The 15,000-nt window shown below is 44.9% G+C and overlaps 1 protein-coding gene across 4 annotated transcripts in view; it reads left to right on the top strand.

Annotated features, from left to right (window-relative positions):
- The window catches only part of esrrga (estrogen-related receptor gamma a), a 116,940-nt gene that overhangs the window by 63,100 nt on the left and 38,840 nt on the right, over positions 1 to 15,000 (top strand). For 3 of the 4 annotated variants that reach the window (XM_052496968.1, XM_052496971.1, XM_052496970.1), the window contains 2 exons: positions 10,254 to 10,364; positions 13,894 to 14,076. In XM_052496968.1, coding sequence (XP_052352928.1) covers positions 10,254 to 10,364; positions 13,894 to 14,076 — 294 coding nt within the window. The remainder of the gene's footprint in view (positions 1 to 10,253; positions 10,365 to 13,893; positions 14,077 to 15,000) is intronic. The other variant, XM_052496969.1, reaches the window with a different exon arrangement.

The following is a 15,000-nucleotide window of genomic DNA, read 5'->3' as shown; positions in this document are numbered from 1 at the left end:
AAAGGAGGGAGGAGAGGAGGGAGAGTAGAGGAGAGCGAAGGCAGGGGAGGGGAACAGAAAGGAGGGAGGAGAGGAGGGAGAGTAGAGTAGAGGAGAGCGAAGGCAGGGGAGGGGGATAGAAATGAGGGAGGAGAGGAGGGAGAGTAGAGGAGAGCGAAGGCAGGGGAGGGGAACAGAAAGGAGGGAGGAGAGGAGGGAGAGTAGAGGAGAGCGAAGGCAGGGGAGGGGGAGCGAAAGGAGGGAGAGTAGAGTAGAGGAGAGCGAAGGCAGGGGAGGGGAACAGAAATGAGGGAGGAGAGGAGGGAGAGTAAAGGAGAAGAGCGGGAAGGCAGTCGAGGGGGATAGAAAGGAGGGAGGAGAGATGAAAGGGACAGGGCATTGACAGAAGGCTTTATTAGGCCTGGCATTAATGCTGGGTGTGTATGCAGGCCCTAAGTCACAGAATTCCCCTAGCGTTTTAACACACACACACACAACACACACACAACACAGTGACATGATTCCCCCAGCGTTTTAAGACAAACCACAGCAGTAAATAAGCTCTCTGTCAGCCGACTCTCAACACACACTTAGATAAAATCACATAGACTAGTCTGTTTCACTTACACTCTTTCCGTGTCGCTTCATTTCTCTCTCTCTCTTTCACGCACGCACGCACGCACACACGCGCGCACACACGCACACACACAGTCTCCCACTCTCTCTGCCTCTACATGATGTTTTGGTGAGAGGGTGGCTAGCCTTACAGTCCGGGGGGCAGAACGGGTGGAAGACTTGCTGCTTGTAAAGACAAATGCAAAAAACAGAGATAAAATAGCAGCTGAGGAGTCGCCTGCCTAGGAGCACTGAGACACAGAGTTTATTTGTTAGATGAAAGGCCACTGCACTTAGCCCCAAAGCCCCGTGTGTGTGTGTGTGTGTGTGTGTGTGTGTGTGTGTGTGTGTGTGTGTGTGTGTGTGTGTGTGTGTGTGTGTGTGTGTGTGTGTGTGTGTGTGTGTGTGTGTGTGTGTGTGTGTGTGTGTGTGTGTGTGTGTGTGTGTGTGTGTATACACCTTAAGCATTGTAAAGGTGTAACATTGCAGGGGGGATGCAAGTACACTTATCACACCCTGCTAAAGGGACATGTAGGGTCAAATCTCTTCATCTTCCTCGACCTAGAATGCTACCCCCTCCCCCACACACACACAACACTACCTTCTCTCCTCATCTCCAATCTCCACTCTCCATCTATCTTTCCTCTCCTTTTCTCCTCTCCTCTTCTCGCAACCTCCTCTCCTCCTTTGTGTTAATTGGCTGACCGTGAGAGTAAGAGTCCCCCACCCTTCTTTCTCTCTTTACCTCTCCCTCTATCCCCCCCCGTCGTCCTCCCTCCCTCTCTTCCACTCTCCCTCTAACCCCCCATCGTCCTCCCTCCCTCTCTTCACCTCTCCCTCTATCCCCCCTGTCGTCCTCCCTCCCTCTCGTCCACTCTCCCTCTAACCCCCCATCGTCCTCCCTCCCTCTCTTCACCTCTCCCTCTATCCCCCCTGTCGTCCTCCCTCCCTCTCGTCCACTCTCCCTCTAACCCCCCATCGTCCTCCCTCCCTCTCTTCACCTCTCCCTCTACCCCCCCCCATCGTCCTCCCTCCCTCTCTTCCGTCCCTCTCACTACCTATAAATTCACAAGACGCCAGAAGGGATTCCACCACAACTATGAAATCCTCAACAAGTCTTGTAAGGTCTTTATGGTCATCTGTGGGATTCTAGTAAAGGCCCAGGAGAAGAGGATCATTTAAAAAGAAGGCAGGGCCAGAGAAAGCTCCAGTCAGACAATAGACCTATCTGCTTCCTTAATTAAAAACCCAGCCTAAAGTGTCTTGTAATCTGGCCCAGATTTATAACACCATGAAATGAATTTCCTTTCGGTCTCTCCTCCTATGGTCTCCTCTCCTCTCCTCTCCTGCATGTTTCTCCTCTCCTCCAATTCCCCTTTGTCCTCCCTCTTGCCTTCAATCCCACTCCCCCTCCCCCTCTCCCTCTCCCTCTCCCTCTCCCTCTCCTCTCCCCCTCTCCCTCTCCTCTCTCTCTCTCTCTCTCTCTCTCTCTCTCTCTCTCTCTCTCCTCTCCCTCTCCCTCTCCTCTCTCCCTCTCCCTCTCCCTCTCCTCTCTCTCTCTCTCTCTCTCTCTCTCTCTCTCTCTCTCTCTCTCTCTCTCTCTCTCTCTCTCTCTCTCTCTCTCTCTCTCTCTTACTCTCTCTCTCTCTCTCTCTCTCTCTCTCTCTCTCTCTCACCTATACATGTGTTGCAGTCATGCAGCTGGCCACATGTGAAGGCTATCAAACCAGCCTCCACGAGCATGTTATTCATTTATATATACAGTGTGTGTGTGTGTGTGTGTGTGTGTGTGTGTGTGTGTGTGTGTGTGTGTGTGTGTGTGTGTGTGTGTGTGTGTGTGTGTGTGTGTGTGTGTGTGTGTGTGTGTGTGTGTGTGTGTGTGTGTGTGTGTGTGTGTGTGTGTGTGTGTGTGTGTGTGTGTGTGTGTGTGTGTGTGTGTGGGATGCAGTAAAGTAGACAGTGTTATCCCATCAGGCCCAGTCTCCTGTATGAGGAACCTGATCTGTGTAATAAAAGGCCTATAAACCCCTGTGGCAGTAGCCTGCTAACAGATGCGCTGTCTTTATCAGTAAAAGGCACATGACAGCCCACTTGGAGTTTGACAAAAAGGCACCTAAAGACATTCGGACCATGAGAAACAAGATTCTCTGTTCTGATGAAACCAAGATTGAATTAGCGTCACGTCTGGAGGAAACCTGTCACCATCCCTACGGTGAAGCATGGTGGTGGCAGCATCATGCTGCGGGGATGTTTTTCAGTGACAGGGACTGGGAGACTAGTCTGGATCGAGAGAAAGACGGAGCAAAGTAGATCGAGATCCTTGATGAAAACCTGCTCCAGAGCTCTCAGGACCTCACACTGGGATGAAGGTTCATCTTCCAACAGGACAACGACCCTAATCACACAGCCAAGACAACGCTGGAGTCTCTTCGTGACAAGTCTCTAAATGTCCTTGAGTGGCCCAGCCAGAGCCCGGACTTGAACCCGATCGAACATCTCTGGAGAGACCTGAAAATAGCTGTGCAGCGACGCTCCCCATCCAACCTGACAGAGCTTGAGAGGATCTGCAGAGAAGAATGGGAGAAACTCCCCAAATACAGGTGTGCCAAGCTTCATGCGTCATACCCAAGAATACTCAGAGCTGTATTTTATTTTATTCCTCTTGTTTTACTATTTTATTTTGAACTCTGCACCGTTGGGAAAGGCTCGTCACCAAGCATGTCACGGTAAAGTCTACACCAGTTGTATCGGCGCATGGGACACATCAAATTAGATTTGATTTGAATTTGAATACTGCACTATATAATTTAATAGGATCTTTATGCAGACTCCACACACGCCCCAGAATAAACGATGGTCTTATTTAGATGTCACAATAGTGGCATGGTGTGTTTATAGCGGACAGGGATATGGCAAGACCCTTCTTCTGCTAACGAACTGCAGCAGTGACCACATAGTGGACACACACACGGCACACAGACACACACACACGCTGCACGCTATGGAAGGAGTCATGCCATGGTTACACTGCTAATACACACACACACACACAACCACAGGCATGAACACACACACACACACACACACACACACACACACACACACACACACACACACACACACACACACACACACACACACACACACACACACACACACACAGAGACAGAACCTTGTACTGAGGAGGGGTTTCCTTCTGGCCACTCTACCGTAAAGGCCTGATTGGCGGAGTGCTGCATAGGTGGGTTTCATTCTGGAAGGTTCTCCCATCTCCACAGAGGAAATCTGGATCTCTGTCAGAGTGACCATCGGGTTCTTGGTCATCTCCCTCGGTTTAGCCGGGCGGCCAGCTCTAGGAAGAGTCTTGATGGTTACAAACTTCTTCCATTTATGAATGATAGAGGCCACTGTGTTCTTGGGGACCTTCAATGCTGCAGATATCTTTTGGTACCCTTCCCCAGATCTGTGTCTCGACACAATCCTGTCTCGGATCTCTACGGTCAATTAGTTCGACTTCATTGCTTGGTTTTTGCTCTGACATGCACTGTGAACTGTGGGACCCTATATAGACAGGTGTGTGCCTTTTTAAAATCATGTCCAATCAATTGAATTTACCACAGGTGGACTCCAATCAAGTTGTAGAAGCATCTCAAGGATGATCAATGGAAACAGGATTCACCTGAGCTAAACTTCGAGTCTCATAGCAAAGGGTCTGAATACTTATGTAAATAAGGTATTTCTGTTTTTTATTTGTAATACATTTGCTAAAATGTCTAAAAACCTCCCTTTGTCATTATGGGGCACTGTGTGTAGATTGATGGGGAAACAAATATATTTATTCCATTTTAGAATAAGGCTGTATTCTAACAAAATGTGGAAAAACTGAAGGAGTCTAAGTACAATCTGAATGTGCTGTATATGGTGTGTATACAGTCTAGTCAGTGTGTATATGGTATACATGTATAGTCTAGTGAGTTTGTATATGGTATGTATATATAGTCTAGTCAGTGTGTATATGGTATGTATATATAGTCTAGTCAGTGTGTATATGGTATGTATATATAGTCTAGTCAGTGTGTATATGGTATGTATATATAGTCTAGTCAGTGTGTATATGGTATGTCTATATAGTCTAGTCAGTGTGTATATGGTATGTATATATAGTCTAGTCAGTGTGTATATGGTATGTATATATAGTCTAGTCAGTGTGTATATGGTATGTATATATAGTCTAGTCAGTGTGTATATGGTATGTATATATAGTCTAGTCAGTGTGTATATGGTATACATGTATAGTCTAGTGAGTGTGTATATGGTATGTATATATAGTCTAGTCAGTGTGTATATGGTATGTATATATAGTCTAGTCAGTGTGTATATGGTATGTATATATAGTCTAGTCAGTGTGTATATGGTATGTATATATAGTCTAGTCAGTGTGTATATGGTATGTATATATAGTCTAGTCAGTGTGTATATGGTATGTATATATAGTCTAGTCAGTGTGTATATGGTATGTATATATAGTCTAGTCAGTGTGTATATGGTATGTATGTATAGTCTAGTCAGTGTGTATATGGTATGTATATACAGTCTAGTGAGTGTGTATATGGTGTGTATGTATAGTCTAGTCAGTGTGTATATGGTATGTATATATAGTCTAGTGAGTGTGTATATGGTATGTATATATAGTCTAGTGAGTGTGTATATGGTATGTATATATAGTCTAGTGAGTGTGTATATGGTATGTATATATAGTCTAGTGAGTGTGTATATGGTATGTATATATAGTCTAGTCAGTGTGTATATGGTATGTATATATAGTCTAGTGAGTGTGTATATGGTATGTATATATAGTCTAGTGAGTGTGTATATGGTATGTATATATAGTCTAGTGAGTGTGTATATGGTATGTATATATAGTCTAGTCAGTGTGTATATGGTATGTATATATAGTCTAGTGAGTGTGTATATGGTATGTATATATAGTCTAGTCAGTGTGTATATGGTATGTATATATAGTCTAGTCAGTGTGTATATGGTATGTATATATAGTCTAGTGAGTGTGTATATGGTATGTATATATAGTCTAGTGAGTGTGTATATGGTATGTATATATAGTCTAGTGAGTGTGTATATGGTATGTATATATAGTCTAGTGAGTGTGTATATGGTATGTATATATAGTCTAGTCAGTGTGTATATGGTATGTCTATATAGTCTAGTCAGTGTGTATATGGTATGTATATATAGTCTAGTCAGTGTGTATATGGTATGTATATATAGTCTAGTCAGTGTGTATATGGTATGTATATATAGTCTAGTCAGTGTGTATATGGTATGTATATATAGTCTAGTCAGTGTGTATATGGTATGTATATATAGTCTAGTCAGTGTGTATATGGTATACATGTATAGTCTAGTGAGTGTGTATATGGTATGTATATATAGTCTAGTCAGTGTGTATATGGTATGTATATATAGTCTAGTGAGTGTGTATATGGTATGTATATATAGTCTAGTCAGTGTGTATATGGTATGTATATATAGTCTAGTGAGTGTGTATATGGTATGTATATATAGTCTAGTCAGTGTGTATATGGTATGTATATATAGTCTAGTCAGTGTGTATATGGTATGTATATATAGTCTAGTCAGTGTGTATATGGTATGTATATATAGTCTAGTGAGTGTGTATATGGTATGTATATATAGTCTAGTGAGTGTGTATATGGTATGTATATATAGTCTAGTCAGTGTGTATATGGTATGTATATATAGTCTAGTGAGTGTGTATATGGTATGTATATATAGTCTAGTCAGTGTGTATATGGTATGTATATATAGTCTAGAGAGAGAGAGAGAGAAGACAGAGAGAGAGAGAGAAGCATATACTGTCAGTGTGTATATGGTATGTATATATAGTCTAGTCAGTGTGTATATGGTATACATATATAGTCTAGTCAGTGTGTATATGGTATGTATATATAGTCTAGTGAGTGTGTATATGGTATGTATATATAGTCTAGTGAGTGTGTATATGGTGTGTATACAGTCTAGTCAGTGTGTATATGGTATGTATATATAGTCTAGTCAGTGTGTATATGGTATGTATATATAGTCTAGTCAGTGTGTATATGGTATACATATATAGTCTAGTCAGTGTGTATATGGTATGTATATATAGTCTAGTGAGTGTGTATATGGTATGTATATATAGTCTAGTGAGTGTGTATATGGTATGTATATATAGTCTAGTCAGTGTGTATATGGTATGTATATATAGTCTAGTGAGTGTGTATATGGTATGTATATATAGTCTAGTCAGTGTGTATATTGTATGTATGTATAGTCTAGTGAGTGTGTATATGGTATGTATATATAGTCTAGTCAGTGTGTATATGGTATGTATATATAGTCTAGTGAGTGTGTATATGGTATGTATATATAGTCTAGTCAGTGTGTATATGGTATGTATATATAGTCTAGTGAGTGTGTATATGGTATGTATATATAGTCTAGTCAGTGTGTATATGGTATGTATATATAGTCTAGTGAGTGTGTATATGGTATGTATATATAGTCTAGTCAGTGTGTATATTGTATGTATGTATAGTCTAGTGAGTGTGTATATGGTATGTATATATAGTCTAGTGAGTGTGTATATGGTATGTATATATAGTCTTGTCAGTGTGTATATGGTATGTATGTATAGTCTAGTGAGTTTCCGTAGGGTCAGTGCAAGATAGAGTCAGTGCATATAGTTCAGATACCTTTAATTGACTATTTAACAGTCTGGCTATTTAGCAGTCTTATTGCTTTTGTGTAGAAGCTGTCTCGGAGCCTGTTGGTCCGAGTGCCGGTGCTCTGGTACCGTTTGCCGGACGGTAGCAGAGTGAACAGTCTATGGCTTCAGTAGAATTCCTAATTCTACGGGTGTGTGTATCTTTTACATTATTTTATCAGCCAAAGAGAAAGGTATTTTTTTGTGAGAGTCTGAGTGTTTTTTCATCTAAGGTAGAGGAACGTGTGTGTGTGTTCAGTAGTGCGTGTGTGTGTGTGGTTCTTTTTGAAACTTGCAGATTCAGCCCGTTGTCTCTGACAGCAGAGAGTTCTCTAGGGGGAAGAGGGTTTGACAGTGTGTGGAATCTTCCACAACACATCCCTCTGGTCCTCTGCTCCACCCAGTGCTCTCTCTCCTCTCTCATCCCCAACAGAAAACAGGCCTCTCCCAATCCACCTTTAAGTGGTAACCACGGAAACAGCCAATCCCTGGAGAGCTGTGCATAATTAAATTAGGGCTCCTTTGTGTGTCAATTAATTAAAGAGAGAGATAGGTCTTTAAGGTGGATAGACTAGACAGAGAGAGATAGGTCTTTAAGGTGGATAGAGTAGAGAGAGAGATATAGGTCTTTGAGGTGGATAGACTAGAGAGAGAGAAATAGGTATTGAAGGTGGATAGACGAGAGAGAGAGAGAGAGAGAGAGAGAGAGAGAGAGAGAGAGAGAGAGAGAGAGAGAGAGAGAGAGAGAGAGAGAGAGAGAGAGAGAGAGAGAGAGAGAGAGAGAGAGAGAGAGAGAGAGAGAGAGAGCGAGCAAACTGGAATGCTATTTTGCCCTAAACAGAGAGTCTACAGTTCCAGTATTACTTGACAAATGTGACTGACCCAAAATTAAGGAACGCTTTGACCATGTACAGACTCAGTGAGCATAGCCTTGCTATTGAGAAAGGCTGCCGTAGGCAGACCTGGTTCTCAGGAGAAGACAAGCTATGTGCAAACTGTCCACAAATGAGGTGGAAACTGAGCTGCACTTCCTAACCTCCTGCCAAATATATTACCATTTTAGAGACACATATTTCCCTGAGATTACACAGACCCACAATGAATTCCAAAACAAATCCAATTTTGATAAATTCCCTTATCTATTGGGTGAAATACCACAGTGTGCCATCACAGCAGCAATTATTGTGACCTGTTGCCACAAGAAAAGGGCAACTAGTGAAGAACAAGCACCATTGTCAATTCAACCCATATATATGTTTATTTTATAACACTATACGTAGACATAATATGAAATGTCTCTATTCCTTTAAAAATATTGTGAGCGTACTGTTAATTTTGTATTGTTTATTTCACATGTGTTTATTATCTATTTCTCTTGTCTTTGGCAATGTAAACATGTTTCCCATGCCAATTGCCATTTGAATGAGATACAGAGAGAGAGGGAGGGAGAGAGAGGGAGGGAGAGATAGGGAGGGAGAAAGAGAGAGAGAGAGAGAGAGAGAGAGAGAGAGAGAGAGAGAGAGAGAGAGAGAGAGAGAGAGAGAGAGAGAGAGAGAGAGGAAGAGATAGGGAGGGAGAGAGAGAGAGAGAGAGAGAGAGAGAGAGAGAGGGAGGGAGAGAGAGAGAGAGAGAGAGAGAGAAAGAGAGAGAGAGAGAGAGAGAGAGAGAGAGAGAGAGAGAGAGAGAGAGAGAGAGAGAGAGGAGAGAGAGAGAGAGAGAGGGAGATAGGGAGAGAGAAAGAGAGAAAGAGAGAAAGAGAGAAAGAGAGAAAGAGAGAAAGAGAGAGAGAGAGAGAGAGAGAGAGAGAGGAGAGGGAGACATAGGGAGGGAGAGAGAGAGAGAGAGAGAGAGAGAGAGAGAGAGAGAGAGAGAGAGAGAGAGAGAGGGAGGGAGAGAGAGATAGGGGGGAGAGAGAGAGAGAGAGAGAGAGAGAGAGAGAGAGAGAGAGAGAGAGAGAGCGAGAGAGAGAGAGAGGGAGAGAGGGAGAGAGAGAGAGAGAGAGAGAGAGAGGAGGATGAGGAATAGAAAAGAGATAGGGGGATGAGAGAGCTGAGAGAGAGAGATAGACTACTGAGAGAGAGACAGGCTTTAACAAAGAGAGAGAGACAGAGAGGGAGAGAGAGAGAGAGAGAGAGGGAGAGAGAGGGTGAGAGAGAGAGGGAGAGGGAGAGAGAGGGAGGGAGGGAGAGGGAGGGGAGAGAGGGAGAGAGAGAGAGAGAGAGAGACTGAGAGAGAGAGACACAGGCTTTACCCCCTTCCAGAGAGAGAGAGAGAGAGAGAGAGAGAGAGAGAGAGAGAGAGAGAGAGAGAGAGAGGGAGGAGAGCAGAGAGAGAGAGAGAGAGAGAGAGGATGAGGAATACAGAAAAACCCTGACACGACTGGATGTCTGTTTACTGATATAGCGCCTGATAAACTGGTGACTACGGCCACAGGTCACTGGAATAACAACCAAACAACACACACTGTTCACACACACACACACACACACACACACACACACACACACACACACACACACACACACACACACACACACACACACACACACACACACACACACACACACACACACACACACACTCATCCAACCATTTCCTCTCTCTCTCCCTGGTTATGAGCTGTAACCCTCTGTGTCTCTCAGATATGTGTCTGTAACTACATATATATGTAACGTTTATAACCTCTGACCTGTGTCCGTCTGTCTGTCTGTGTCTCTCAGATATGTGTCTGTAACTACATATATATGTAACGTTTATAACCTCTGACCTGTGTCCGTCTGTCTGTCTGTGTCTCTCAGATATGTGTCTGTAACTACATATATATGTAACGTTTATAACCTCTGACCTGTGTCCGTCTGTCTGTCTGTGTCTCTAGGTGTGCGTCTGGACAGGGTGCGTGGGGGCAGACAGAAGTACAAGCGCCGGATAGACGCTGAGAACAGCCCTTACCTCAACCCTCAACTGGCCCTGCCTGCCAAAAAGCCATGTAAGAACACACACACATACACAGACAGACACAGACACACACACACAGATATTGCAGAAGATGTTGCTCCCTGCTAGATATACACAAGATCACACCTTGAAGGGGTTTCTGAAGGAGAGATGGAGAGAACGAAAGAGAAGGAGACAAAATGAGTTTATGAGATAGAGAGAGAGAGAGAGAGAGAGAGAGAGAGAGAGAGAGAGAGAGAGAGAGAGAGAGAGAGAGAGAGAGAGAGAGAGAGAGAGAGAGAGAGAGAGAGAGAAAGAAAGGGGCCTAATCCGGATTAAATCCAATCTGGCAAAGACATCAAACCAGCATTACCCCCCTCTCTCGTCAGCAGTCGGCCAAACAGATAGATGCTCCTCTCCGCTCCTCTCCGCTCCCCACATGGTGCTTACCAGCTCTGTCACCTAAGCCCTTTTTGTTAATACTAGAATATTCTCATGGAACACAGTATGCTGTGCTGCATGATAGCTGCAGAAATAACCAGAATAATTATTGGAGGGGAAATCAGCCAGCACACAGGCTTTACCCCCCTTCCTGATCCTACTGTCAGGCAGCACACAAGCTTTACCCCCCCTGTCCTGAACCTACTGTCAGCCAGCACCCAGGCTTTACCCCCTTATCCTGATCCTACTGTCAGCCAGCACCCAGGCTTTACCCCCTTCCTGAACCTACTGTCAGCCAGCACACAGGCTTTACCCCCCTTCCTGAACCTACTGTCAGCCAGCACACAGGCTTTACCCCCCTTCCTGATCCTACTGTCAGCCAGCACACAGGCTTTACCCCCCTTACTGATCCTACTTTCAGCCAGCACCCAGGCTTTACCCCCCCTTCCTGATCCTACTGTCAGCCAGCACCCAGGCTTTACCCCCCCTTCCTGATCCTACTGTCAGCCAGCTCCCAGGCTTTACCCCCCCTATCCTGATCCTACTCTCAGCCAGCACCCAGGCTTTACCCCCCTTCCTGATCCTACTGTCAGCCAGCACACAGGCTTTACACCACCTCTATCCTGATCCTACTGTCAGCCAGCACCCAGGCTTTACACCACCTCTAACCTGATCCTACTGTCAGCCAGCACCCAGGCTTTACACCACCTCTATCCTGATCCTACTGTCAGCCAGCACCCAGGCTTTACACCACCTCTATCCTGATCCTACTGTCAGCCAGTACCCAGGCTTTACACCACCTCTATCCATCCCTTCATTCCTTGATCTGCTTTATCCCGTCTTCGTCACCAACTCTCTCACTTCAATTCAAGGGCTTTATTGGCATGGGAAACATCTGTTAAAATTGCCAAAGCAAGTGAGGTAGATGATATATAAAGTGAAATAAACAATAAAAAATTAACAGTAAACATTACACATACAGAAGTTTCAAAACAATAAAGACATTACAAATGTCTTATTATATTTAAACAGTGTTTTAACAATGTACAAATCTCTCTCTCTCTGCCCTACACACAGCCTGTTTCCTCAGTTTCCTCTTTTTCTAGTTCTTTTCCCAACTCTCCCTCCATCTCCTTCTGTCTCCAACACTACCTGTCTGTCTCTGGACTACAATATTTCCAAAGTAAAACATAAAACGCGAGACAGTATCAATGTTAGCGTCCCAACAAAAAATATATCTGTAGTTAGAGTATATTCAGAGTAAAGAAACATTCAAAGCCCTCTCTCCATAGTTTTAGCTGAGTTAACACTTATTGAGCTGATACAGTTGTAGACTCCCACACAGCCCTTAGCCCTAACAGAGCCCAGCCGTCCACATTGATTATCCACACATAACAAAGGCTGGGGGGATTGAAATGGGGGGCCATTGATTGTAATTAAGGAAACATTAAATAAGATTTAGCCACAGACTGATAGAGCTCTAGTCTAGCCCTCTCTCTCTCTCTGGAGTGAGGGGCGGCTCTGGTCGATATGCAGACAACCCCCCCCCCCCTCTCTCTTCCTATCTCTCTCTCCGCCCATCTCTTTCTCTCCGCCCATCTCTTTCTCTTGCTCTCTCTCTACTGTATGTGTCTACAGTAGCTCTCTCGTTTGTGCTTCCGTCTCTTTCTTCCCTGTCTCTCTCTCTCCCTCCTCTCTTCCCCTGTCTGTCTCCCAGCACCCCCCCTCCCCCCTCCTCCTCTCTCTCTCTCTTCCCTGTCTCTCTCTCTCACCCCTCTCTCTCCCTCCTGTCTTCCCCTGTCTGTCTCCCAGCACCCCCCCTCCCCCTCCTCTCTCTCTCTTCCCTGTCTCTCTCTCACCCCTCTCTCTCCCTCCTCTCTTCCACTGTCTGTCTCCCAGCACCCCCCCTCCCCCTCCTCTCTCTCTCTCTTCCCTGTCTCTCTCTCTCACCCCTCTCTCTCCCTCCTCTCTTCCCCTCCTCTCTCTATCTCGCTGGTATTTGGGTTCACTAGCTCATCATGGTCATCTATCATCTGGCTGCATGATTAAGCAGCAGATTCATTTGAATACAGGAGTGAGACTGCCACTAATTGTCCGTAGCGAGCTCATCTGCAGATTTGATTCCATTGGAATTGTTTTGGTTGTATTTAACTTTCCCCAGCACACTCCCAATGCCGCCTTCTTCTTTGTGTGAAACAATGCATCCACCACCTACTTGTCTATCCACCAACTAGGCTCACTTCTTTCTCCCGTATGTACTAGAATTTTCAGAGCTTTGTATTTTGCTTTAGATGACACTGGGCCAGTTATAGAACCTGGGCCAGTTATAGAACCACCACTGGGCCAGTTATAGAACCGGGTCCAGTTATAGAACCACCACTGGGCCAGTTATAGAATCTGGGCCAGTTATAGAACCTGGGCCAGTTATAGAACCACCACTGGGCCAGTTATAGAACCTGGGCCAGTTATAGAACCACCACTGGGCCAGTTATAGAACCACCACTGGGCCAGTTATAGAACCACCACTGGGTCCGTTATAGAACCACCACTGGGCCAGTTATAGAACCTGGGCCAGTTATAGAACTACTGGGCCAGTTATAGAACCACCACTGGGCCAGTTATAGAACCACCACTGGGCCAGTTATAGAACCTGGGCCAGTTATGGGAACCTGGGCCAGTTATAGAACCACCACTGGGCCAGTTACAAAACCTGGGCCAGTTATAGAACCACCACCGGGACAGATATAGAACCTGGGCCAGTTATAGAACCTGGGCCAGTTATAGAACCTGGGCCAGTTATAGAACCTGGGCCAGTTATAGAACCTGGGCCAGTTATAGAACCACCACTGGGCCAGTTATAGAACCACCACTGGGACAGATATAGAACCACAACTGGGCCCATTTTAGAACAATTTAGAACCATTTAGAATCCCTATAGAATGTTTGAGCCAAAATCCCAGTTGAAGAACTATTGTAGACTATTGTACATGTGTAACGACAATGATTGTGATTGTAACATCAAGTCACACACGCGTCCATTGCGTACGGCACAACAGCGTGATCATGATAAGATTTTTCTCCATGTTTGAGCGTGTGTTGATTTGACCCTGTCTCTCTGTTCTCTCTCGGTGGTCACCCAGTTCCCTTTGGCTGCCTTGCAGATAACAAAATCGTGTCCCACCTGCTGGTGGCCGAGCCTGAGAAGATCTACGCCATGCCTGACCCTACCGTCCCCGACAGTGACATCAAGGCCCTGACCACGCTGTGTGACCTAGCTGACCGCGAGCTGGTGGTCAACATCGGCTGGGCCAAACACATCCCAGGTACGGGTTTACACACACACACACACACACACACACACACACACACACACACACACACACACACACACACACACACACACACACACACACACACACACACACACACACACACACACACACACACACACACACACACTAAGCACACTAAGCACACTAAGCACACTAAGCACTAAGCACTAAGCACACTAAGCACTAAGCACTAAGCACTAACCACTAACCACTAACCACTAAGCACTAAGCACACTAAGCACGTGTCTACGCAGATTCAACATCACCTGGGCTGAGAACATCCCAGGTGAGCCTACACACTGACGCCCAGGTAAAACCTCACTGACGCACACGCTTAACCAAATGTACCCCTGGTACACAAAATGACCAGAACACCAACACAAAAACGGTCAACATCGTCTGTTCGGTTGAAGCTCATCCCAGGTAAGACCCTCGCCCTGCCCTTACCCCAAATCCTATCACAACACCTCTCATGACCACTGAACCCAGACGGCCTGAACTCCTCACCCCCATTAGACCACTTGTGACATAAGCTCAACTGAACCCCTTACCCCTAAACTGAAACACGACATGTTGAGACACATCCATTTACATTCAAATACAGCAAACACTGAAACACGACATGTTGAGACACATCCATTTACATTCAAATACAGCAAACACTGAAACACGACATGTTGAGACACATCCATTTACATTCAAATACAGCAAACACTGAAACACGACATGTTGAGACACATCCATTGACATTCAAATACAGCAAACACGGAAACACGACATGTTGAGACACATCCATTTACATTCAAATACAGCAAACACGGAAACACGACATGTTGAGACACATCCATTTACATTCAAATACAGCAAACACGGAAACACGACATGTTGAGACACATCCATTTACATTCAAATACA

This window comes from Oncorhynchus keta, chromosome 35 (assembly GCF_023373465.1).
Source record: "Oncorhynchus keta strain PuntledgeMale-10-30-2019 chromosome 35, Oket_V2, whole genome shotgun sequence".
Taxonomy (NCBI): Eukaryota; Metazoa; Chordata; class Actinopteri; order Salmoniformes; family Salmonidae; genus Oncorhynchus; species Oncorhynchus keta.
The sequence above is the reverse complement of the archived record's forward strand: the minus strand, read 5'-3'. Positions and strand labels throughout refer to the sequence as shown.